At 35.9% G+C, this 22,129-nt stretch overlaps 1 protein-coding gene and 1 long non-coding RNA gene across 3 annotated transcripts; one reads left to right on the forward strand and one right to left on the reverse strand.

Annotated features, from left to right (window-relative positions):
* Positions 1-7: 7 nt before the first annotated feature.
* Positions 8-2,712, reverse strand: LOC110856614. 2 transcript variants are annotated; one of them, XM_022105108.2, is made up of 6 exons: positions 2,593-2,712; positions 2,310-2,381; positions 1,741-1,850; positions 1,179-1,249; positions 1,029-1,084; positions 8-393 (listed from the first exon to the last, which is right to left on the reverse strand). In XM_022105108.2, exons 1-5 carry the CDS (start codon positions 2,620-2,622, stop codon positions 1,062-1,064), a joined length of 306 nt encoding a protein of 101 aa, XP_021960800.1. In that variant the 5' UTR covers positions 2,623-2,712; the 3' UTR covers positions 8-393; positions 1,029-1,061. The 2 variants fall into 2 exon arrangements, with proteins under 2 accessions (XP_021960800.1, XP_021960799.1); XM_022105107.2 differs by lacking the exon at positions 1,029-1,084 and having other exon boundaries at positions 2,593-2,711.
* Positions 2,713-18,512: 15,800 nt separating this feature from the next.
* Positions 18,513-22,054, forward strand: LOC110856620. Its single transcript, XR_002548587.2, has 2 exons — positions 18,513-18,663; positions 21,654-22,054. It is a non-coding gene; the product is annotated as an uncharacterized LOC110856620 (long non-coding RNA).
* The last annotated feature ends 75 nt before the right edge of the window (positions 22,055-22,129 follow it).

Here is a 22,129-nt window from a genome sequence, read left to right on the forward strand (position 1 = left end):
ATGCATATGAAAACGATCACTTTGATGCCTTTATTTCCCACATCACGCGTTCAATTTTATAAGTCAGATAAAAATTTGAAAATAATAAATTTCGTAATCCAAGACAAAATTACGGTTTATTCAAAGATTTTTTCAAAACTATCGCTCAAAATGCAAACATCCACACCTACGAAAATAATTAGTCAGCTGGAGAGCACTTTCAGCCCCTGCACGTGCACACGTGAGCAAGCCCCATTGTTTCCAGGGAACATCCTGGCACAAAGGTGCACGAGTTGTCGAAGCTGCTCGAGATTGGCGCGTTGCACGTGGCACTCGGTGACGGTCCCGACCCTTCGCAATTAATGAAGGCTCCATACGATAAAAGACAACCATTCGCCATCATTGCGCAGAAGTCTGTACGAGTCGAAAACAAAAAAAAACAATTATGAAACTCTTAAAAATAAGGGTACCCTTTTGAAAAGTAAATCCATTTTGGATTCTAAATTAATTAAGTAAACTATACCAAACCCAGAGTAACCTCAACTCAATAAAGAGTATTGTTTGCTTGAGATTGAAGGCGCCAAAATTGAAAGAAGAGTACAATTTTTGAGTGCTATCAGTCTCGAAGGTCGATGGCTTGACATAAGTTTCGCGATTACTTACAATGGAACATTTTTTTTTAGCTACACCGGGATTGTCTGGCGAGTTATATTTTAAAATCAAGCCAAAAATCAGGAATCACGTGACGTCTATCTTTCCGTTGAATGGCCCTTTTGAAGAAAATTATTGGGGTTCAAAGCTGACATGTCCGCCTTAATTTTCGCCCAGCGTAATAATCGCCCAGCGCTTAATTTTCGTTGAAGAAAAAGCGAGAGAAAATTTACTAAAAAATGGGCTTTATCGCAAATATTTTTGTTAAAAGTGGTCATCCAACAGAATGATAAGCACCATGTGATTCCTAATTTTTCGCTAGATTTCTTCAAATAGCTCGTTAGACAATCCCGGTGTAGGTTGAAAAATGGGTCTATTGTTACATAATTGAGTTTTACCTGTAAGGTGAGAAATTGTTCGTAATTTTCCGATCACCTGAACCCGAACGAAATCACTGAAGGGGGATGCAGGTTGTCAAGTATGCAAAAATTGTGCGCTTCTTTTAATGCTCGCAGTACAGTGTAGTCTGCTTTATACAAAAAACTCACTTGACGGTACGGCACGCTGATTACCCCAAAACGCTTGTGGGGGTGTCGCCTTCCACGGGGGATATGGAGAACTGAAAAATTTATTGACATATCATAAACGGAAATTTGTAAATATTTAAGAGTAAAAATCCCCAAAACTGGAAATCCGCCCCCTTCCACCCCCTAGGGCAAGGGCGGAGTGGTATCAAATTAGTGGGACCGTTGCACTCACAAAAATCGGCCCAACAAAATGTACAATGTTTTTTTAAAGCTACACCGGGATCGTCTAGCTAGTTATATTTAAAAAATCAAGCCAAAAATTAGGTATCACATCACGCTAAACGTTCCGTTGAGATAAAAAACAATTTTTTTGCAACATTTCTCTCGTTTTTTTCTCCACGGGGCGAAAACCAGATCGGATTTGGGAACTCTGCCCCAAATATTTTTCTTCAAAATGGTTCATTCAACGGAAACATAAATGCCATGTGATGCCTAATTTTCGGCTTGATTTTTTGACATAACTCAAAGTATAGCTTGAAAAATGGTTCCATTGTGTGAACGCTGGACTAAAAAATGCACTTACCACCCGCCATAAATAATGAAGGGCCATCTCTGTTGGCGGGAGGTGCGTGTCGTCCCACTTTCTATGTTCTGCCTCTTTTCAATAGGCGCGGCGACGAGGTCATTGTTTGACTAAAAAGGTTCGCAAAAAAAAGTATTTTTATGCAATCTAAATAATTTGGAGACGTATTTTCACCCAAGGACCTATTACGTATAATGCTCTAATTTTGGTTGATGATTAACAAGACGTATTTTCACCAAGGGAAAGTACATGCTTAAAATCATGTTCCAAATACTCGTAACGTTTATTGCTTAACAAAATTAGCATCTTTATCTGTACATAAGATTTTTTGAGAACAAAATTTAAACTATTTTTTAAAACTAAGCCACGTATGTTTGGTACAGAAATTTTTAAATTATTTCCCACCAGTGACAAAATGACGCCTTAATCATTACCCAAAATTAGAGCACTACAGTTCCACAGTGGGTGACGATTTATCCCCAAATTATTTAAAGTGCACAGCAAAATCTTATTCAACTCATTTGAATATTCGTCATAACATAAATAAGCATTTGTACATATACATTTACCATGTGCTCCTTATTTTCCACTTTTAAATGAGCTCCGCTACAAGTCTGCAAAAATCCCAAGGCCAAAACCACCTGACAATTTTTAAGCAGCAAATTACTCATTTTTTAATCACAAATTAAAATAAAATGTACTAAATTATACACATATATGTAGTAATTGTGTATGTAGGGTTTATGTAATTCAAATTTATGAAAATGTTGAACAAAAACGTTTCAAAAATTGAACATAAACTAATCTAAATGTGTAAATATGCACTAAATAGATAAATATTTACGTACTTACCAGACACAAATTTTCCTCTTTACACTTCATGACAATTCCTAAACTGTACTTTATCACGCTCTCATTTTACAAGTGATGAAATATTGTCAGTTTCTCGTTCCCTTTTATACTCAATGAAAAGCTGACTGGCAAGTACATACATATGTACATAAACCCATCCACACAAATTTGCATATATGAATAAGTAATTAAGATGATCGGGAATGGTTTTTAATTTACTATTGCACAATAGTCGCTTGTTTGTCGAATCGATTTATTATGATAAAATAAAATCAAGTTCAACCCTTTGAAATGAAGTCATGATCCGGGCCACCAGTTTTTTTTACTGTATGCTACACTCTTAAAAATCTGGGGTTAATCTTGTCAACTGACATTGTGTATATACTACTTCACCAACATGCTTTTCACCACATGGTGATAAATTGTGACAAATTGTCCCTGGCTGGTTTTAATTTTCTCACCAAGCACTATATACTTACTTATCACCCCGCGGTGGATTCACGTGCATATATTAACACCGGATTTTTAAGTGTTTTTTCAATTTGTGTGGGTTAATGTGGCTTCAGAAATGTTGTCATTAATTAAGCATAAATTTGCAGATAACCCCTTCTTGTACCTAACTCATGTTAAGTACACGAGTAAGATAACCGACCCACCTTTTTGATGACGTGAATATGGACGGTCCCTCCACCAATTTTTGTAAACTCGCTGTAACCCGTCCAATCTGTACTTGTCAGTCGACTACCCCAATCTGCATACCGGCCCGCTCATCAAATGCAACTTTGTGTTGCATGCATTTTATGGCAACATTTTTACATAATGCATACCGTTTTAGCGAACTTTAAACACAGAAATTGGACTATGTAAAAGACTTGAATACCCCGTTACAATCTGGTAGAGCCACACGGATATTTATTTCTCTGGATTTAAAATGCTACCGAGTGGTACTTATATGTATGAATACCCATTTTGCTGAATGTGCTTCCTGTAAGTTCAACTTATGTGGGTAAAAATGTGCAAAAGTATGGTGTGTTTTTTAAAAGGAAAGTACAGCCCGCAATAAGTTTTACATGTAAAAAAGTACTCTTATTTTAACCTTCACACCATAATTTGCAACAGAAATATATTTTAAAGAGATATGTAACCGACTCAAGTATTCCCGGTCAACACTTTAATCTGCATATGTACCTCTGGTTTATTTTTTATTAAATTTGCACTCAATCAACACTCCAAATTCAAACTACATTGTGAGCAATAATACTCAAAATTATAACTTTGATGAGATTATCTTCTGGTCAGCACTACTTTGAACACGCTCAGCTATTGCAGGAACACACGTGCAGGTCCAAAATCATGTCAATGGAACAATCCGGCATACTTCGGCAAACGCTATCGAATGCACCCGAGTTTGGTGAGAAGCAATTTGCAGAGGGCGATGATCCTGCCACGCAGAAAATCATGGAACCTTGTGCGCCTGCGCAAGCATCCTCCAGCCGCTGACAGAAATCTGTCCGAGTCACACAACAAATTAAACTTTGTGTTTTCATTCCCAGAACTAAATTTGATTATCCAGCTTTTTATATAATACAATCCAACTGGATTTTGATTGATCAGATCCATAATAGGATTTGGGTGGAAATTTTTTGGATTTGGAGAAATCGCGACTGAATTTTTTTGAGTATTTAGATGGGATTTGAATAGGTCATGTAAAAAAAATTGCGGCACTAAATGCCACTGCAGATGGCGATGCTTAAGCAGGAGACTAAATCCTGCATGATGATGCTACCCTTCGATTTCTATTTATAGATATTTCATGGATTTTTGATATGTATATAATAATAATATAATAATAATAATAATATTTATTCAATGAATAATTCTTACAAGGCTCATGGCCCATAGAATTACAAGTTAATTCTCAGCATGATTTAACAATATAACAGGTTACATTGTATCAACTACAAATTCCAAACGAACAATTTACGACATAACATCATAACAGCAGTATAACGAGTTGCATTTTATCAATTGCAAATTTCCAACTACTCATGTAAAGGTCGAAGCATTATAACAGAAAATTGATTCATCATGTAACTTCAAACTTGGTACTGGTAAAAGGCTCTACTTTTGCAGCGTAATATTACAAACCTCTTTATAGCAAATAACTTTTTCGAGCCGCCGTACCTGTTCTAAATTAACATGCTAAACAACAACAAAATTCTGTGACACGGTGTCCCAATCTGCTTCAAGTCTGACCAAAGTTCTATATAACGACATGACAAAATAACATATCACTACAATAACAGTATACAGAGCGTGAATCAAGATACAAAACTCACTTTTATTTTTGATATAACATTTGTTAGAGAGACCTGGGATTATTGGAATGTGTTGTACCCAGATAGTCAAGGAACAGTTCGCAAAACAACTTTTAGTTCTGTGCATCAACATGCCCCCACTCCCCCCCACGGAGTGCGAGGTAGCCGTATTAGAGTTTTCCAAAGATAAATTGTACCATAAAAAATTGTTAAGAAACTGGCGACAACTGAATTCAAGTGCCAGTCAAAGCCATGTTTCCAGTGTATTGAATGGAACTGCCATGAAGAGGCAGGGATCATTGGCTAGGGTTCCACCTCCACCAAAGTGGCGTCCAAGATCAGCCAGAATCGAGGATGAGTTGTACTATATTGCAAATTCTAGCAATAAGGAAAATCCGTGAGCCCAGAAAAGTACGCAAAATGTTGGGGCTGAGTCAGGCAATAGTTTTTACGATCATTCAATTTGACCTAAATAGATTAGCGCGGAGGAGGACCTTGTGTACGCCCCCAAGCCGTCTTACATCAAGTTTTTCGAAGCAACTTCGTGATAACTGTTTGAAAACTTATTTTCCCGAAATAAATTTTTAACTGCAATTACTCTTGACGAGTCGAATGACATTATTCAGATAGATGATTTTGGTTTTTATTACTTGAAGCAGAGATTTTAAAGCGGACGGCTTGGGCGCTAAGTGGGTTTTGGAAAACTTTTCAAAACGAGTGGAACAAAATCACTCCAAAAAAGTGTTAAACGTGATACTAGCGTACAAAAAGCGATTGCACCTCGTTAGACAAACTAATGGGCTACACATTGAAGCAATTTACAAAATTCACAAACGAGGAATAAAGCTGTAGAAAAATAAATAAAAGTGAGTTTTGTATCTTGATTAACTCTCTGTACAGTTACAAGATCTTAATATGTTATAACATTACAACATAATATATATAACGTAACCGGAGACGTGTGCTTTAATAATAACCAATGCGAAGTTCCTCAGCGATGAGACGTGGTGGTGCTAGGTTGCTGAGACGTGTGCGAGACGTGGTGGTGTGAGGTTGCTCTCTCCGAGACTCTCTTAGACTACACTCATAAGTGGGCATATTTAATTAATTACGAAATAATCAATTACTTGAAACTGATAATTTTGTCTTGTTAATTACGTATTAAGAAATTACTGTTTGTGATATCTGAACGTTTCAACCGGTTTGTTTTAATCATTGTATCAAAATTTGGACTCGAAATATTACATTTAAGCTGGTGAGAAATTTATCCCATCTCAAGTTGAGTATGTACATACGTAGTTTGTATTTGTAATGGAATTTATTGTATTGTGAAAAATGTGTAATACAAATACGTCGTGTCACTTAAATCTGCCCTGGCTGCCGTCCTGCAAAACTGCTGAGGATTTTTTGGGTGTGGTGGGGATGGGGACGCCCTGCCTACCACATCTCGTCGACCTTGAGGGGACGCCCAAAGGGTCACCCGCTGGGAACCATCGGGTCTCTGGGGACGCCTGGTCGCACCCATGGAACCTGGCATTCATAATTGCTGCAGGGAGCTGGGGGTGGAACATTCTTGCTGTCGTCACTATATTGGGATTCTGCTCTCGCCATGTCTGGAATGTGCTGACACCGCCTGGACTTACGCCCTCCATTGTATACCTAACTTACTTGAATATGTATTTTTGCAAAGAGCGATTACACTTGACATTATGATATGTATATAAACGACTTTACAAAAAATAGTAGGAAAATCATAGATAAAAAATTTGAATAATTACATTTAATTCTAACGACCAATTAGCTCACCTTTCGGAATGGCGCGCGTGTTCCAAAAGGGTAGCCCGCCTTGAAGAGGTGTCACCGGCCGTGTAGGATATTGGGAACTGGATAAAACAGCATTTACATACTTAATAACATGAAACTTAATAACTGAAAATATTTAAAATGTCACTACGAAAAATTTCAGCCTTATTGTAGGCATGACATGAGACGTCCATAAATTATGGCACGCTTGAGTGGCTGGGAGGGTAAAAGTCTTACGCTACAGCCCCATTTGCGCCAGATTTTAAAATATCGGGTATTTGTAACACATGGTAGGAGAGACAGAAAAGTCTGGATTTCTGTTTGACATAATTTATGGACGTCCCCTAACTACTATATAACATAAATATACCCAACAATTATTATAAGTAATGAATCGTTTCCATACATACGTCGGCTGAAAAAATTCATTACTGACCCTGTAAGTTTACCCTATGAGTGTTAAGCTTCGCGTGAATAGCGGATTACCCCATGTTTTAAAAGGCAATCACATTGGAAATCCTTCATTTTAACTTCACTTGTTTGATAATATTGATATACAGTCAATGGAACAAGTATAGGCACCACCCACGCAAGCTAAATAAAAATGGTTATAACTTTGGCATGCATTATCAAATTAACATGAAACTTTGTACGCATTTAACAAATCTAATGTAGTGTTCGATTATAATCATGTTTTAATGATTAAAATTAGATAAACAAAGTTTTTAAATAATTTGCTGGAAAATTTTCAAAATTAGCCCGCAAAAAGTATTGGCACCCTCTAACTTATAAAATCATAAATCAAAGAATTACCTATTTTATGGCGTCACACTGCTTTTAATATTATGTGGCACCTCCCCTCGACGCAATATGAGCATAAATAGGCCCTGGAATGGATTCCACAAGTTTTTTTTATAACGCTTCTCTATATGGCTGCCCACGTTTCTTTCGAACTTTTCATAAGGTCGTTTTTCGACGAGTGGTTTCCCACCAGTCCCTCTTTTCTCAACACGGACAATCAATATCACATCGGTAGACTGTGCGGCCAACGAAAGAGGCTTAATCTTTTCGGTCTCCAAAAACTTACACCGTTAATTTGGCTACATGTTTGGGGTCACTGCATTTTTGGAACATGAAATTCTTTCCAATTTCTGGGTTTTGTCAAATCTTTTCAAATTATCGTTTATAATGATTACTTAGACCTACGTGGTCATGACTTCATCGATAATGACCAGGTAACTACGCCGCGACCTGGTCATTTAACCCCAAACCATAATCGATCCTCCTATGTGCTTAACTGTCATATGCACATGTTCGTGTTTCTGAGCCTTTTATGGCATCCGCTAGACTTGAACCATTTAATTAGCTCCAAATAAGTAAAATTTGCCTATGTCAGACCACCAGACGCTTCTCTATTCATTGGAAGTCTATTTAGGGCTGCATTTAGCCCATTCCAATTTATAGAGTTGGTTCGCTTTGGGGACCCTCGCGTCAGTCGGGCTTCTGGACCCTGAAACCTCATCGCATGATTTTTGGTTGATCACGATATTGAATGATATGATGACCCCACAGTTGGTTTTCAAATTCAACATGGTTTTGGGAGCTGAAATCTTCGGATCTCGAGTGATTTTTGCTTGATTAATCTGTAGATTTTGGGCTTAGGCCTGCCGGATAATAGGAAACCAGCAATTAAAAATCGCGCTTCATGTTCATTGGCTAAGTTTCGAATAGTAAATATCACTGAGCACGATTTCTGTCTGAGTTTTCGATATCCAAGTTTGTTTGAGAAGGAGGAAAGATTATTTCTCGCTCCGCCAAAAATAGCTCATTTGGTGTCGCAATTTTGGCTCTAGACAATACCAATCTGGACTCACGAAGCAGATAAAGTTATATTTTGTGATCTGATTAACTTACCGTGACAAGAGGCAGAGGTTTATCTTTATAAAAATTTCGCACAAATAATTAAGACATAGGTTGCCAATACTTTTTGCAGGTTCCAACTTGACGCGTTCGTGTCAAAATCAGAATAACGTTACGGTTATATAATTTCAGTCGGGAACATGATTATAATCGAACACTACATTAGATTTGTTAAATGCGTACAAAGTTTCATGTTAATTTGATAATGCATGCCAAAGTTATAACCATTTTTATTTAGCTTGCGTGGGTGGTGCCTATACTTGTTCCATTGACTGTAAGCTCGACACACTAGCGAAACTAGGGGTAGGCAGGGTAGGCACCGCCTAGGGGCCCCCACCGAGTGGGGGCCCCGTAGCTGGCTCGACTTTTTAAAAATTTGTTACATGTCGAACAGTGGCGAAGCTAGGTGAGAGCGTTGCAGAAGGTAATTAAAGCTAGTCCAAATTAAAAATGCTGAGATGGGAGTCACCACAACGATGTTAGCTAATTATTTTTCTACAGGCTTTGCGCGCATCTCCGAACTTTATTAGTAATTATAAATATTTTAAACGTAGCAAATTGAGCTCGACAAGACGAGGAAATGGCACACATCTTGTCAGGATGATCCTGACGTTGATTATACATATTTGGTTTAAAAATAATAAATTTACATGGGTCATTCAACTCGATTAGTCGGTCCGATTTTGACGAAACAATGATAATTAGGGAACCTTAGACAAATAATTAGACCCGTGTTTAAGGATATTTCATAATGGTTGTCCTCAGTTTGAACGAAATTATGAGGGAATCCATGAGCGAGAATTTCTATGTTCACCGTGACATTTTTCTCTATCGCGTGAAAAATACAGATCCTCGCTTATGGATTCCATCACAATTTCGATTGAATTTAAAATGCGCGGACATGAAGTGTTTTTTTCCATTTAAACCAGACCAACTTTAAATTTTTCACACAAGGAAATAAGCGGACCCGTGTTTTTCCATTTTTCTCGATGCACGCATTTTCACCACGTTTTCACGTGGCAGAATTTTTGAATAAATTTTCAGCCAAAGTAAGGAATTATCAAAATCGTCGTTGAAGCTGCCAAAGGAGCCAAATCCATTTTGTGTCAATTGACAAAGGGTCGAATTCCACCTTTGGCGGGTACTGAGATATTAGGGTCAATGAATTCTACAGAATTTTCTGAACAAGCTAAGTCCAACCAAAAAATCTTAAAAAATTCTGAAACGTTCAAAATAAGCTCCGAAAGCGAGACTAATTTAGGTGGAAATTACACCTCACGGTCTGAGTCTGTTATTCCGCCGATTCTGGTGCCCTTTGGATATGCTGTGGTACTAGCAACGAACATGTATTTCACCCCTCAAGAATGGACGTTACATGTATTTTTTTTCCCTTATGGCGATCCCCCTAAAGTGATTTTATTGGTTGGAGCTGCTTCTTCTCCGTGACGTCACTGGGCGGGTTGGCAGTTTCGGCTGCAACCGCACACAGCACAACCACCACCATTTTCTGCTTTTCGTAGTGCACTTTTCCTTCTCATCACAACAACAACTCTCTCAATGTCGGCCGATTGATTAATTAATTATTAAACGTATAATAAATTAACTAAGATTACACGTATCAATAATGCACCAAGATTAAACGTATCAATAATTAAAACGTATCAATAATTAACGTAATTAATTAAATAATTAATTGAAATAAATCAATCAATCAATCAATAATTAACTAAGATTGCACGTACAAATAATTGTGATTCTTCATTTCAAGATAACACAAATAATTTGGTAAGATTCTTATTTATTTAAATCTCCGACTATACATGGTTACTTCTTCCAGCTTCTACATTTCAAGGTGGCACGATTAATTAGCAATATTTTTCCTCATTTCAAGGACGGGCCATTGATTAACACAAATTCTCATCGTGTCAACGTCATATGTACAAATGATAAGGATTGTCTCCTAAGTCAAGGTTAGACGATTAATTTAGTAAGTTTTTTATTTCAACCTTCAGGATAAAACAATTAATTAATCCTGAACAAAACAAATTTGTGCTTTCGTCAGGCCAAATGTCTTTTGCAGACGATAGTTCAGACAGTGAGTTCGAAGAAAATGAAATTGACGATAACGACCAGTTTCTGACAACTGACCAGCGTAACGACGTTTTCAGAATTGGTGAGATTAACGACTTCGATTGTGCTGATGAGACTGTTGCATGCTACGTGGGTAACTGGGCAGCCAAGAAAGTAATTACGAGAACAAAGTGTGATAGTTGTAAAGGAATGCTTCGTTTCATCGAAGAAAAGAATTTCACTAGTAATGACAGTTTATTGCAATATAAAGCGTACGATCTAGATAATATGATACGTAATAGGAAGGAACTTTCGTACATTCATATTCTAAATGACGAACATAACCTGGCTTTTGTAAATATTTTTAAGCTGTTTCGGCTAGGATGTATCTTTAGAATTAATTCACAGGGCACTAACTTAAGAAAAAATATTTGCAATTTAATATTAAAGGACGAAGAAATCAATTTGTGGGTGACAAGCAAGGCTGAGTGCATACAACACAAAAATTCAATGATTCAACTAATAGTAATAGCAAAGTTATATCAATTAGTTAAGAGACATAATCAGCTATATAAACAATCTAAAAGTTTTGGTCAGACAAGAGCTCAACTTTTGTATCAATAACAATAGTAAATAAATAAAAGTCATCAGTTGATATTGTTCTACACTGTAAACTGCAGAGAGCTGATTTATTTCGTCCGTGGCATCGAATCATCATCGAATCATATTTTAATTCTATTCTTTATCAAAGCAGAAGCTGGTCAAGTTTGTCGGGAAGCTCGCGAAATATTTTCGTCTTCGCAATCGAATCAGTAGAATAAGACCATGTCTTTTATTCAAGCCGCGAGAGATCCAGAAGAGGAAAAATTTAATTGATTGTACCACCTTGAGAGAGAAATAGTCTTGTTGATTAATAGTTCAATCTTTAAATCAGTACACTACTGATTAATCCTACTTAATTAAGCGTCTAACCTTGAGTGGAGAAAGAATCGTCCTTGTTTGTACGTATATTGTTGAAACGATGGTAACTCTTCTAACTAACGGACCGCTCTTGAAATTAGGAAAAACATCGTTAATTAATTGTCACATTGAAATTTGAAATAAATAATCCTGCCTTATTAATCGTCTAACCTAGAGCGGAGAAAGAATCGTTGTAGTTTGTACGTATACTGTAGAGAAGATGATAACTCTTGCTACTTAACGGACAGTCCTGGAAATGAGGAACACTATTCTGAATGAATTTTGTTATCCTGAAGGTTGAAATAAAAATCTGATTAAATTAATCGTCTTACTTTGAGTAAAGAAAGAATCCTTATCTTTGTACGTGTACTGTTGAAACGATGATAACTCTTGCTAATTAACGGACCGTCCTGGAAATGAGGAACTATATTGTGAATTAATTGTGTGACCTCGAAAGTAGAAATAAATAATACTACTTAATCAATAATCTCACCTTGAGAGGAGAAAGAATCCTTATAATATATACGAATAATGTTAACACGAGGAGAATTCTGTTTAATTAATTGCTCGGCCTATAAATTAGGAAAAACAGTGTTAATTAATTATCATGAAAGTTGAAATAAATAATCCCACTCAATTAATCGTCTAACCTTGAGTGGAGAAAGAATCGTTGTAGCATGTCCGTATACTGCTGAAATCAAGAGCATTCTTGTTTATTAACGGCTCGTCCTTGAAATGAACAAGAATTATGTTGTCAAATGGAAGTTAAAATAAATGATCATACTTAATTAATCGTCTTACTTTGAGTAAAGAAAGAATCCTTACCTTTGTACGTGTACTGTTGAAACGATGATAAATCTTGCTAATTAACGGACCGTCCTGGAAATGAGGGACAATATTGTTACTTAATTGTGTGACCTTGAAAGTAGAAATCCTACTTAAGCAATAATCTTACCTTGAGTGGAGAAATAATCCTTATAATATATACGAATAATGTTACCAAGTGGAGAATTCTGTTTAATTAATGACTAACCCTATAAATGAGGAAAAACACTGTTAATTAATTGTCTCATGAAAGTTGAATTAAATAATCCCCCTTAACTAATCGTCTTACCTTCAGTGGAGAAAGAATCCTTTCAGTTTGTACGTATACTGTTGAAATCAAGAGAATTCTTGCCTATTAACGGCTCGTCCTTGAAATGAAAACGAATGTTGTTATTTAATTGTCAAATTTAAGTTAAAATAGATGATCCTGCTTAATTAATTGTCTTACCTTGAGTAGAGAAAAAATCCATATCTTTGTACGTGTGCTGTTGAAACTATGATAAACCTTCTAATTAACGGACCGTCCTTGAAATGAGGAACAATATTGTGAATGAATTGTGTTATCTTGAAGGTTGAAATCAAAATCTTATTAAATTAATCGTCTTACCTTGAGTGGAGAAAGAATCCTTATCTTTGTACGTATACTGTTGAAACGATGATAACTCTTGTTAATTAACGGACGGTCCTTGAAGTGAGGAAAAATATTGTGAATTAATTGTGCTACCTTGAAATGAAGAAGCTTGAAGAAGTAACAATGCATAGTCGGAGACTTAAATGAATAAGAATTTTACCTAATTATTCGTGTTATCTTGAAATGCAGAAGAATCCCAATTATTTGTACGTGCAATCTTAGTTAATTATTGATACGTTTAATCTTGGTGCATTAATAATTAATGCATTTAATAATTAATTAATCAATCGGCCGACATTGAGAGAGTTGTTGTTGTGATGAGAAGGAAAGGTGCACTACGAAAAGCAGAAAATGGTGGTGGTTGTGCCGTGTGCGGTTGCAGCCGAAACTGCCAACCCGCCCAGTGACGTCACGGAGAAGAAGCAGCTCCAACCAATAAAATCACTTTAGGGGGATCGCCATAAGGGAAAAAAAATATATGTAAAGCTCCATTCTTGATTGATTCATTCTCTCTGTGGTACTAGGTGAGTGAAGGGAAGATGAAGGAGGGTTGTACTCCGTTACACTGTTTGCGTCTGTTACACCCCCTCAAAGTGCCAGAAAAATCTGTTAGTTACAGTATAAACCTTCAAGTAAAATCTAAGTTTTGTAGAATTTTATGATTTCTTACATTTTCTTACTCCCAGATAATTTTCTAACCCTATCTGATATGAAACTTTCGAGTGTTTTGATTTTTAAAATATTTTCGAAATTTTGTTGTTTTCGAAAAAGTCAGAATTTCAAAAAAGTTAAATTTAACGTTGTATATGAGAAAGCAACTATTTAGGACCACAATAGTGCAAGAATTTTCAAAATCTGAGAAAAACTGAATTTTTTGTGAAGATGTAAACGAGCAAAAACAGTTTTCTTTTGCTCTTTGAGTGGGTGTGGTAAGGCCAAACGGAGGCATGGAGGGAAACCCTCTTTCACTTTTACTACACTCCCCCAGTACTACAACATATGCGAAGGGCATCAAAATCGGAGATCAGAATTTAAAATCTGTAATTCCTATTGAGTTACATGCATTTTATGAAACACGGGTTTACTTATTTATCTAATAGTAAGGTTACCTAACTATCATGGTTTCGTCAAAATCCGAGCGAGACCGCTGGAGTCTTTGCACTGTGCGCGCAATCTGCCAGTTCTACACTCAGTTGCTGAAAATGTGATTTTATTGAAACGATATTTTAATTAAGCCTTTTTCGTTAACGAAACGGCAATTACACGCAATTACCTTGCACTGAATCAAGTGTATGCTTGCCTAAGAACCACGAAATTTTCCTATTTTCATAAGTCTTGCCAAATCTGTCAGGGACAGGGGCCCCCAGCGAATCTGTGCCTACCGGCCCCAAATTGATAGTTCCGCTAGTGGCTCGACATCGATTCATAAATTTAAGTTGTAATTTGGGACGAAGTAATAAATGACGTGAGATAAAGTGAAATAAAATAAGTTTGGATGAAAATAACTAAATGTGAATGAATACCTTCACTCAGAAATCGAGATGACTGAACTTTGAATTTTTTTTGAACAGGTGTGCTTAGATACTTACCAATCACCATAAATAATGAAAGGATATCTTCACTCAGAAGTCTAGATGAATGAACTTGGAGCGAATTTTTTTTTTGAACATGTGTGTTTATCAAACGGTAGGATATTCTTACCAACCGCCATAAATAATGAAGGGCCACCTCTGCTGGCGAGAAGCTCGACTCGTTCCGTTCTGACCCCTTCCAAGCGGCGCGAGGGGGTCAGATTGTGACTAAAAATGGTTCAAAAAAGTATTTTTAAACTGCAAGACTTCATTGAGATTCATCATGAATGTACCATTTGCATCCCGTCGTTTACAAAGTTCAAATGAGCTCCGGCACAATTCTGGAGAAATCCTAAGGTCACCAGCACCTGAAAGTTGGCAAGGATTCAGTTTACATGCTCATTTGGCAAATTATAACATGTATGTAAAATGTTTTATGTACTATAATTTTATAGTAAAAATATACCGTGTCCCAGGGTAGGTTAGACAATGATCCATGACCTGGGAAATTTGACCTGATTGAAATATTTTTATAAAACCTTTGGGGTGGTGTAGGTGGGAATCCTACCAACCAGTTTTTGTACCGGAGGATTTTTCTTAATCCGTTCCTAGCCACCAATCCGAATTTCCGCACCAACCCTCAAATTTGCGATTTTCACTCGCTTTCCAAATGGTCTTGCTGATTTTTCGCCGTTAGCGTTTGAATTCTTCCAGCTTTTCTGCATTGGAGTTTAGGTTAGAGTATGTTGTTTTGCAAAAGGCATAAAACTTTTCGATTGGTTACAATTGAGGGACATTTCAGGGGTAATCTTTTTAAAGCACAAAATCGACTCCTTGAGCCCCGAAGTACGCGGTTCAAATTTTGCCGTAATAGGCAGTTACGAGGTCCGGAAAAAATCAAATTTCATTCCGATTATGAATATTCCTTATCAAGAGCTGTGACCGATTCAAAAACTCGTTTTTGTTAACTTTTGTATTTATGGTACCTTTTCAAATATAAGCTGGCAAAATGTTGCCAAAACTGCCAGGCGTAGCCAAACTAGGAGTTTCACAAGGAATTTGGTTTTCACTTTAAACTCACGTTGATATTCCACATCCGAGGGGTTGGCGGAGCGAAAAAATTTCAATCCCGGAGTCTCTGAGTGATCAACTTTGCCGTAGTGTCCGTCATAAATATTGATAATTTTTAATGACATTTATCGACAATATTTTTTATAATTTTTTTGTACTTTGCTTTTGTGGTCCTTAACGTTCTTTGGGAGACATTGTTTATTTTTTTTCGTAATCCTCAGTTTATGATCTTAAATGTTGTGGAACAAAAATTTTGAAAATAGCAGTAATCGAGCAGCGCGACGAATTTACGTGGAAGAGTTAGTACTGAAAAGTATCTTTACGTCTTTTGAGATTTGATCGCTGGCTATCAAAAGAGGTGGCAGGGAAATTTTTAAAAATTGCACTTTTTGGCATCCTCATACTTCGAAATATAAAAGTAGCTTGCCGTTTTGTGACACCTTTCAGCGTTGAAGTACTGCCACGTCATGTTCGAGTCACGTCAACCGACAATTTTTTAATTGTGAAAAACTCGATTTGCGAAGTTCTCACTTTGACCCCTATTTCTATTGAATTTCGTCGTTTTAATAAAAAATGCTTTACATCTGCTGGAAGCCCTTGAAATTGCGTTTCGAAAAATGAGGATAGCTTAGCAACAATCCCCACGATTTGCTCAGTATACTATATAATCCAACTGTCTAACCAAACCTGGGACATGCCTTAGTACAATCAGTCGTTTAAATAATTTTGAAATACTGGGGGGTTGAATATTTTCATTAAAAATTTTAATAAACATTTCAAAAACGTTCAGAAATATAGGTGGTCTCGTCGGAATACATGGGTGTGGTTTGTAAAAGCAATTTATTCAGAAATATGTACACTTACCATGCTCAGATTTGCTTTTTTGAGCTTCATTACTTACAGAATGTCTGTTTAGCAGGTTATCTTGCTTCTGCTCCTCAAGTATTGAAGTATTGACACTTTGTCCTTCCTTTTTATACCCACTAAAAAGTTGACTCGCATTTTTTAGCCAATACAAAATAATTGAGGTGATTGAGTATGGTTTTTAATTTACTCTGGCACGATGATCGACCCCTGAGTCGGAAAGCAGGTCTCATTTTTTAAACTACAAACCGCATCATCCTGGCTACCGCAATTTTTTAACGTGTAATCTGTACCCATAAATGCAACTTGCTTAGGCCAGTGTGACTAAAAATGTACAAAAGTAGTGTGCTGACCACACACATATGTACATAAATACAGATATTTAAAAAAATGTGCATGCAAAAGTTACCTATGTGGTCACGACACATATTTTGTCGGTCGACTACGGCAGGGCATGTTAGTTTACATACTTAAATACTTACGCATTCATCAAATGTGCTTTGTGTTTCGGTATGCACTGCATGCTATACCGTCTTATTAATTTATATATTATTTAGTCACATTAAATATTGTAGTCACATTAGTCACATTACTTGTTACATACAGTATGAAACTGGGACAATCCGCTATTCACTCGAATGTCAAAATTCCGCCGGTACTCTTACGTATAGCGTAACCATTACTTTTTTTATATAAGTTGACATATGTCTACCCCCTGGAAACGTCTTATAATTTAAATCATACATACATAATATGCATAAGTTCTGATGCCTTTATAAATTAACAAGTCTATTTAATAATAAGTATGTAAATTATCATAGAATTTGTATCTCTAAATTTAATCGTTTCACTCTTACATACTTCTCGGAATCGAATCATTCATTGGACAAAATCTTTCCATAACTTTAAAACGAAATATGAATAATAATCACCCCATATTCTTGGTTCGGTCTGCATTAAACTGAATTATGGACCATGCATTATGCATGTCATACATTATACGTGTAATTACAGCTCAAATCAGTCTCTCATATTAAATCGAGTAACGTGATAATTATTATGGGATACATCTTGTACAAAAATTGGTCACGCTCTTTCCGCACGGCCCAATATGTACCTGTGACCATGAGAATTCTGCCCAGTGACGTTTGCCACTTGGACATACCTACCACAAAAAATAAGCTATTTCAATTGTAAATTAGTCTTCGCACTCGGTACCCTAAATATAACAACAAAAAATAACAATTGTTTTTTTACGGTGTATGTATTTTTATGTATGTATGTACACTCTTAAAAATAATACTACCCTATTGAAATGTAAATTCAGTTTGAGTTCCATCTTGCATATAATATACAGAAATACATAAATCTAGAGTATCGTTATAACTTGATAACGTGCGAAGTATGCCTGGATTTAGACTAGTTTGCTTAATTTAGGATTCAGGTTGCCTTTAAGGGTGAGATTATTTGTTAGACTTGATAATAAAGAAATTTGTAAACCAACTAAACCATTTGCTGAATCAATGCATCATGTAAATCATTTTGTAATGATTTTACGCAGATTTCTCCATAATTTGACTTTTAAGAGTGTAGCTATTTCAGGTGCAGATTAGTCTGTACGGATAAGTTATGAGGGAACCGTGCGTGAAAGATGTCACAAAACTGTTTTAATTTTACTCTATCCCCCTCTGTCCTTGCTGTTAGTAGTGCTAAATAATATGCAAATAATTAATATGATGTCCGCTCCTAATTAAACTTATCGATCCTTTATGCGGGGTCCCTCGCTATGATTTTTGTTCTGCTCGTCAGAGACAGTCTCATTTTCCAAGTAAGCCCATTCTTCTACAGGGTAAATGAGTAGTTAATTTACCTTTACGTACTACCCGGAGATCGTTACCGTCATTATCACCATGCAAAAACCCTCGCTATAAAAAGGATTCCGAACCAAGTCAAAGTCATGCATAAGCCATTCAAAGGTTCGAGAAAACTCTTAACTAACAAAAATTTTCCAGCTCCTCTAAACCAAGTATACAATCAGGTAAGTTAAACATCTTGTAAAAAATACTTTCAAGTAGGGTTTTACATTTTCAGTGTCAACAGAATAAATGTCATGTCATGTCATAAATGTCATGACATGTCAATTTGTGAATTTTTTGTCATAAATGTCAAAGCTTCAAAAGGTATGACATTTATGACAAATATTACGGACATTTATGACATTTGTCATAATTGTCAATCTCAATATGCCCCGTGACCAGGTAATCTTGGTAGCAGCTATTAAAACTCTTCTTTCCCTCATTGCAATTCAACGAGTCAGCAAATGTTCTTGTTAAATCGCCATCCACTCGTATTTATATATATCTAAGGATAAGTATAACGTCAAATTTAATTACGACCGTTCACAATTTCATTGAAGAAGTTTTAGGAATTTCCTCTTTTCAGTCTGCTTCAATTTTGTTTATAGTTCTCTTAGTTTGATTGCCAAGTAAGATTCAGTCTCCCGGTCTACAATTGTAAATATTTAAACGTTGTAGCATTGGTAGCAGCCAAGCAACCAAAATCTGCAAATAATGTACCAAATTTGTACAACTGGATTAATGCACATTTGCCGTTAAAATGTGAAGCCGACTTGTGCTTATTTTGTACAAGTCGCATTTGCAAAATTCATACCAATAATTTATCACTGCAAGTTTACTTGTACCAAATATGCACAAAATTAACACAAACAAATGTGTACGAATTTTGTGTAAATTTGGTGATGATTGACATGCATTAATGAGGTGAGAATTTAGTGCGAATTTAGTGCGAATCTATTACTAATTGTGTGCTAATGGTACGCATGAAATTAATACAAATTCATTTACACGTATTACTCACATTTCAATTATTATTTATTTATTACAAATTCATCTGCTGTACATATTTCTTATGTTATGTAATGTTAGGTATCTCCAAATACTTAACTAATTAATAGATAATTGCAAATTGGGATACACAAATATTTATCGCAATTAATCGGTAGAATACGTACTTACGGCGTATAGAGAAAGACTAAATTAAAATGAATTCCTGAGAAATGCCTCACTATTCACCTCAGGCTCTTTTGCTGATAATTTAGGGCGATGCCGTTATCACATGAGTCGATAGGTTTATTCCTTGTATGTGTTCTCAACGTATGAATCTATAAATTAAGCAAAACGTATATTTACATAAATAACCCGAATATATATTAATGCAAAATTAGCCAACAACAATATGTATATATGTAATTACCGTATTTTTCGACATATAACATGCCATGAGTCGTCCAATCTTTTGAAATCCACGTAGACGGCACAATCTCCACTCATTTGTCGACTTCAAACTCGAGGAATACGAACTTTTGTCCGAAATAGGATTTCGATTTTCGACCCTAACTGTCGAAACAAATTTTTTGGTTGGAAGTTAAAAATGGAGAAGAAATGATGGAGTTGATGTCACGGCATGGCAAAAAGAATAACTGACTTCAGGTTTGTTTATTTAATCGCGAATATAGAAATGATACTAATTTAGTAGTAAATTATTGCAGAATAATTGGTACGAATTTTGTGTGAATATGCTGGCACCTGTTTACTGCATGTTGAGTTTGTACAATTTTCAAGGCACGAATTATACATGAATTTGGTGCAAGAAATCTTATGAAAATTTAGTGCTAACAAATACGCACTAAATCTTCACTTGTTCCTTTGTAGTAATTTGCTACTAATTAATTTGTGATAGTTTAGTGGATTTCTTGTGCTAATTTATTAGCAGCACAAAAATTGATACAAATTTTGCACAAAAGCACAAAATTGATACACGAATCTTGTACAAATTAATGATTACAACTTTTTATGCACAAAAATTGCATAAACTTGCATTGGGATTCGCAGTAAATTCGCATTGAGGTTGCTTGGGAGTCATCTCAATTAGTTGCAGTTAACTCTACCTAGTTGATCGTAAGTAGAAACTTTTAGAAAATATTCACCGAGCTGGCTGCAACTTCCTGTATATCCCGCTGGATGAATTATGTATCGAGTGAATTAATATATAACTCTGTAGACAACCAGTAGTCCAAGCTTCATATTGCTCTCATGTTTAACGAAAAACATTTTATGCCATAAGAAAAGACAGACTTCAGGTCAATATCATTGGAAGCAACATGCAAGGAATCGGCCAACTCTTCCAAATAAATGCTCCAAATAAAACGGATGATCAGAGACAAACGGAATAAGTTATAATTTTACGAACGGAAGTCGTCAATATAATATTTTAAGTGTCGTTCGTAGTGAAAAAGTATATGAGAGGAAAGATGTGTAGCTGAGAAACAAAATATACCGCCTACGATGACTTTTTGTTTGGGAAAAATGCAATAAACAGTGAAAATGTCATAATTGTCAATGACAAGTTGACAGAAAAATTGACAATTTCGAATTTGACAAATTTTCATAAATGTCATAATTGTCAATAAAAATAAATGTCTGACATTTATGACATTTATGACATTTATGACATGTCAAAATGTCATGACAAGTTGACAATGTAAAACCCTACTTTCAAGATTTCAATTTCTCTGATTCTTTATTTGTTTTCAATAAAAAAAGTTAGTGAAACCTATAATTTTTAAGAAAATAAAATATTATACCTGACCGAAATTCAAAATTTTTGTGATAGATCAAAATTCTATTACTCTTTGAGCTTGAACGCTTCGAATTTTTCCATGACTCAAAAATTTTTTGAAAAATTTCAATTTTGAAAACTTAAGATATCTGATTAAGAGTCCGATTTCTTGCACTTCTAAGGAAAATAGTTTGAAGAAATGCAAGCAATATATAAGCTGGTCCTTTATACCACACTGGTTATGAAAAATTGTGTCACGTGGGTTTAACTTTCATTTTTTGTTGCACTACTGCAAGAAATGATGCCTGCAAACAAATAACAATTTCGTGCAAATATTATTTACAAGTGGGTTCATGTTAAAAATTAATTTATGTCCCGTTTCATTTTCAGAAATGCAGTCGTCTCGAATTGTCCTCCTTTGCGCTGTGGTCCTCGTGGTTGTCGTTTCCGTAACTGAGGGGCAAATTGGGAGCACGGGGTGCAGTCGGAAGTGGGCGCCGGCCGGGTGGTGTTGGCGGTACTGTTCGGGATCTTCGGGGAGCTGGTGTTACACGGGAAATCAAGGGCCATGTGAGACGGCCTCCTGCACGGGCGGATCCTGTTCTGGCATCAGCTGCGAAGGAGCGGATGGTGGGTGTGTCGGCCATTGTTCTTAATTTTAATCAAGTAAATTCAGATACAGGAATTAACATATTTACTACTTCAAAATCTTCAAATTAATCAATTCATTTCCACTATTCTTTACTTTATGATTATAGATTCATTAATAAAATTTATTAATGCAACCTTCATCCACCATGTTTCTATCGTTTACACTTTACGTTTATTTTTATTCGAATTTCATGGCAGTAAGAAATTTTACCACC

Source organism: Folsomia candida, unplaced genomic scaffold, assembly GCF_002217175.1.
Source record: "Folsomia candida strain VU population unplaced genomic scaffold, ASM221717v1 Fcan01_Sc016, whole genome shotgun sequence".
Lineage (NCBI taxonomy): Eukaryota > Metazoa > Arthropoda > Collembola > Entomobryomorpha > Isotomidae > Folsomia > Folsomia candida.

What these genes read in the sequence shown, in the direction of transcription:
- LOC110856614 (XM_022105107.2), bottom strand. Translation starts at nt 2,622, where the DNA reads ATGAAGTGTAAAGAGGAAAATTTGTGTCTG. An exon ending in TGGAAAATAAGGAGCACATG is followed by an intron (nt 1,851 to 2,309) that starts GTAAATGTATAT and finishes GAACCTTTTTAG; the next exon opens with TCAAACAATGACCTCGTCGC. An exon ending in TTCATTATTTATGGCGGGTG is followed by an intron (nt 1,250 to 1,740) that starts GTAAGTGCATTT and finishes TAAATTTTTCAG; the next exon opens with TTCTCCATATCCCCCGTGGA.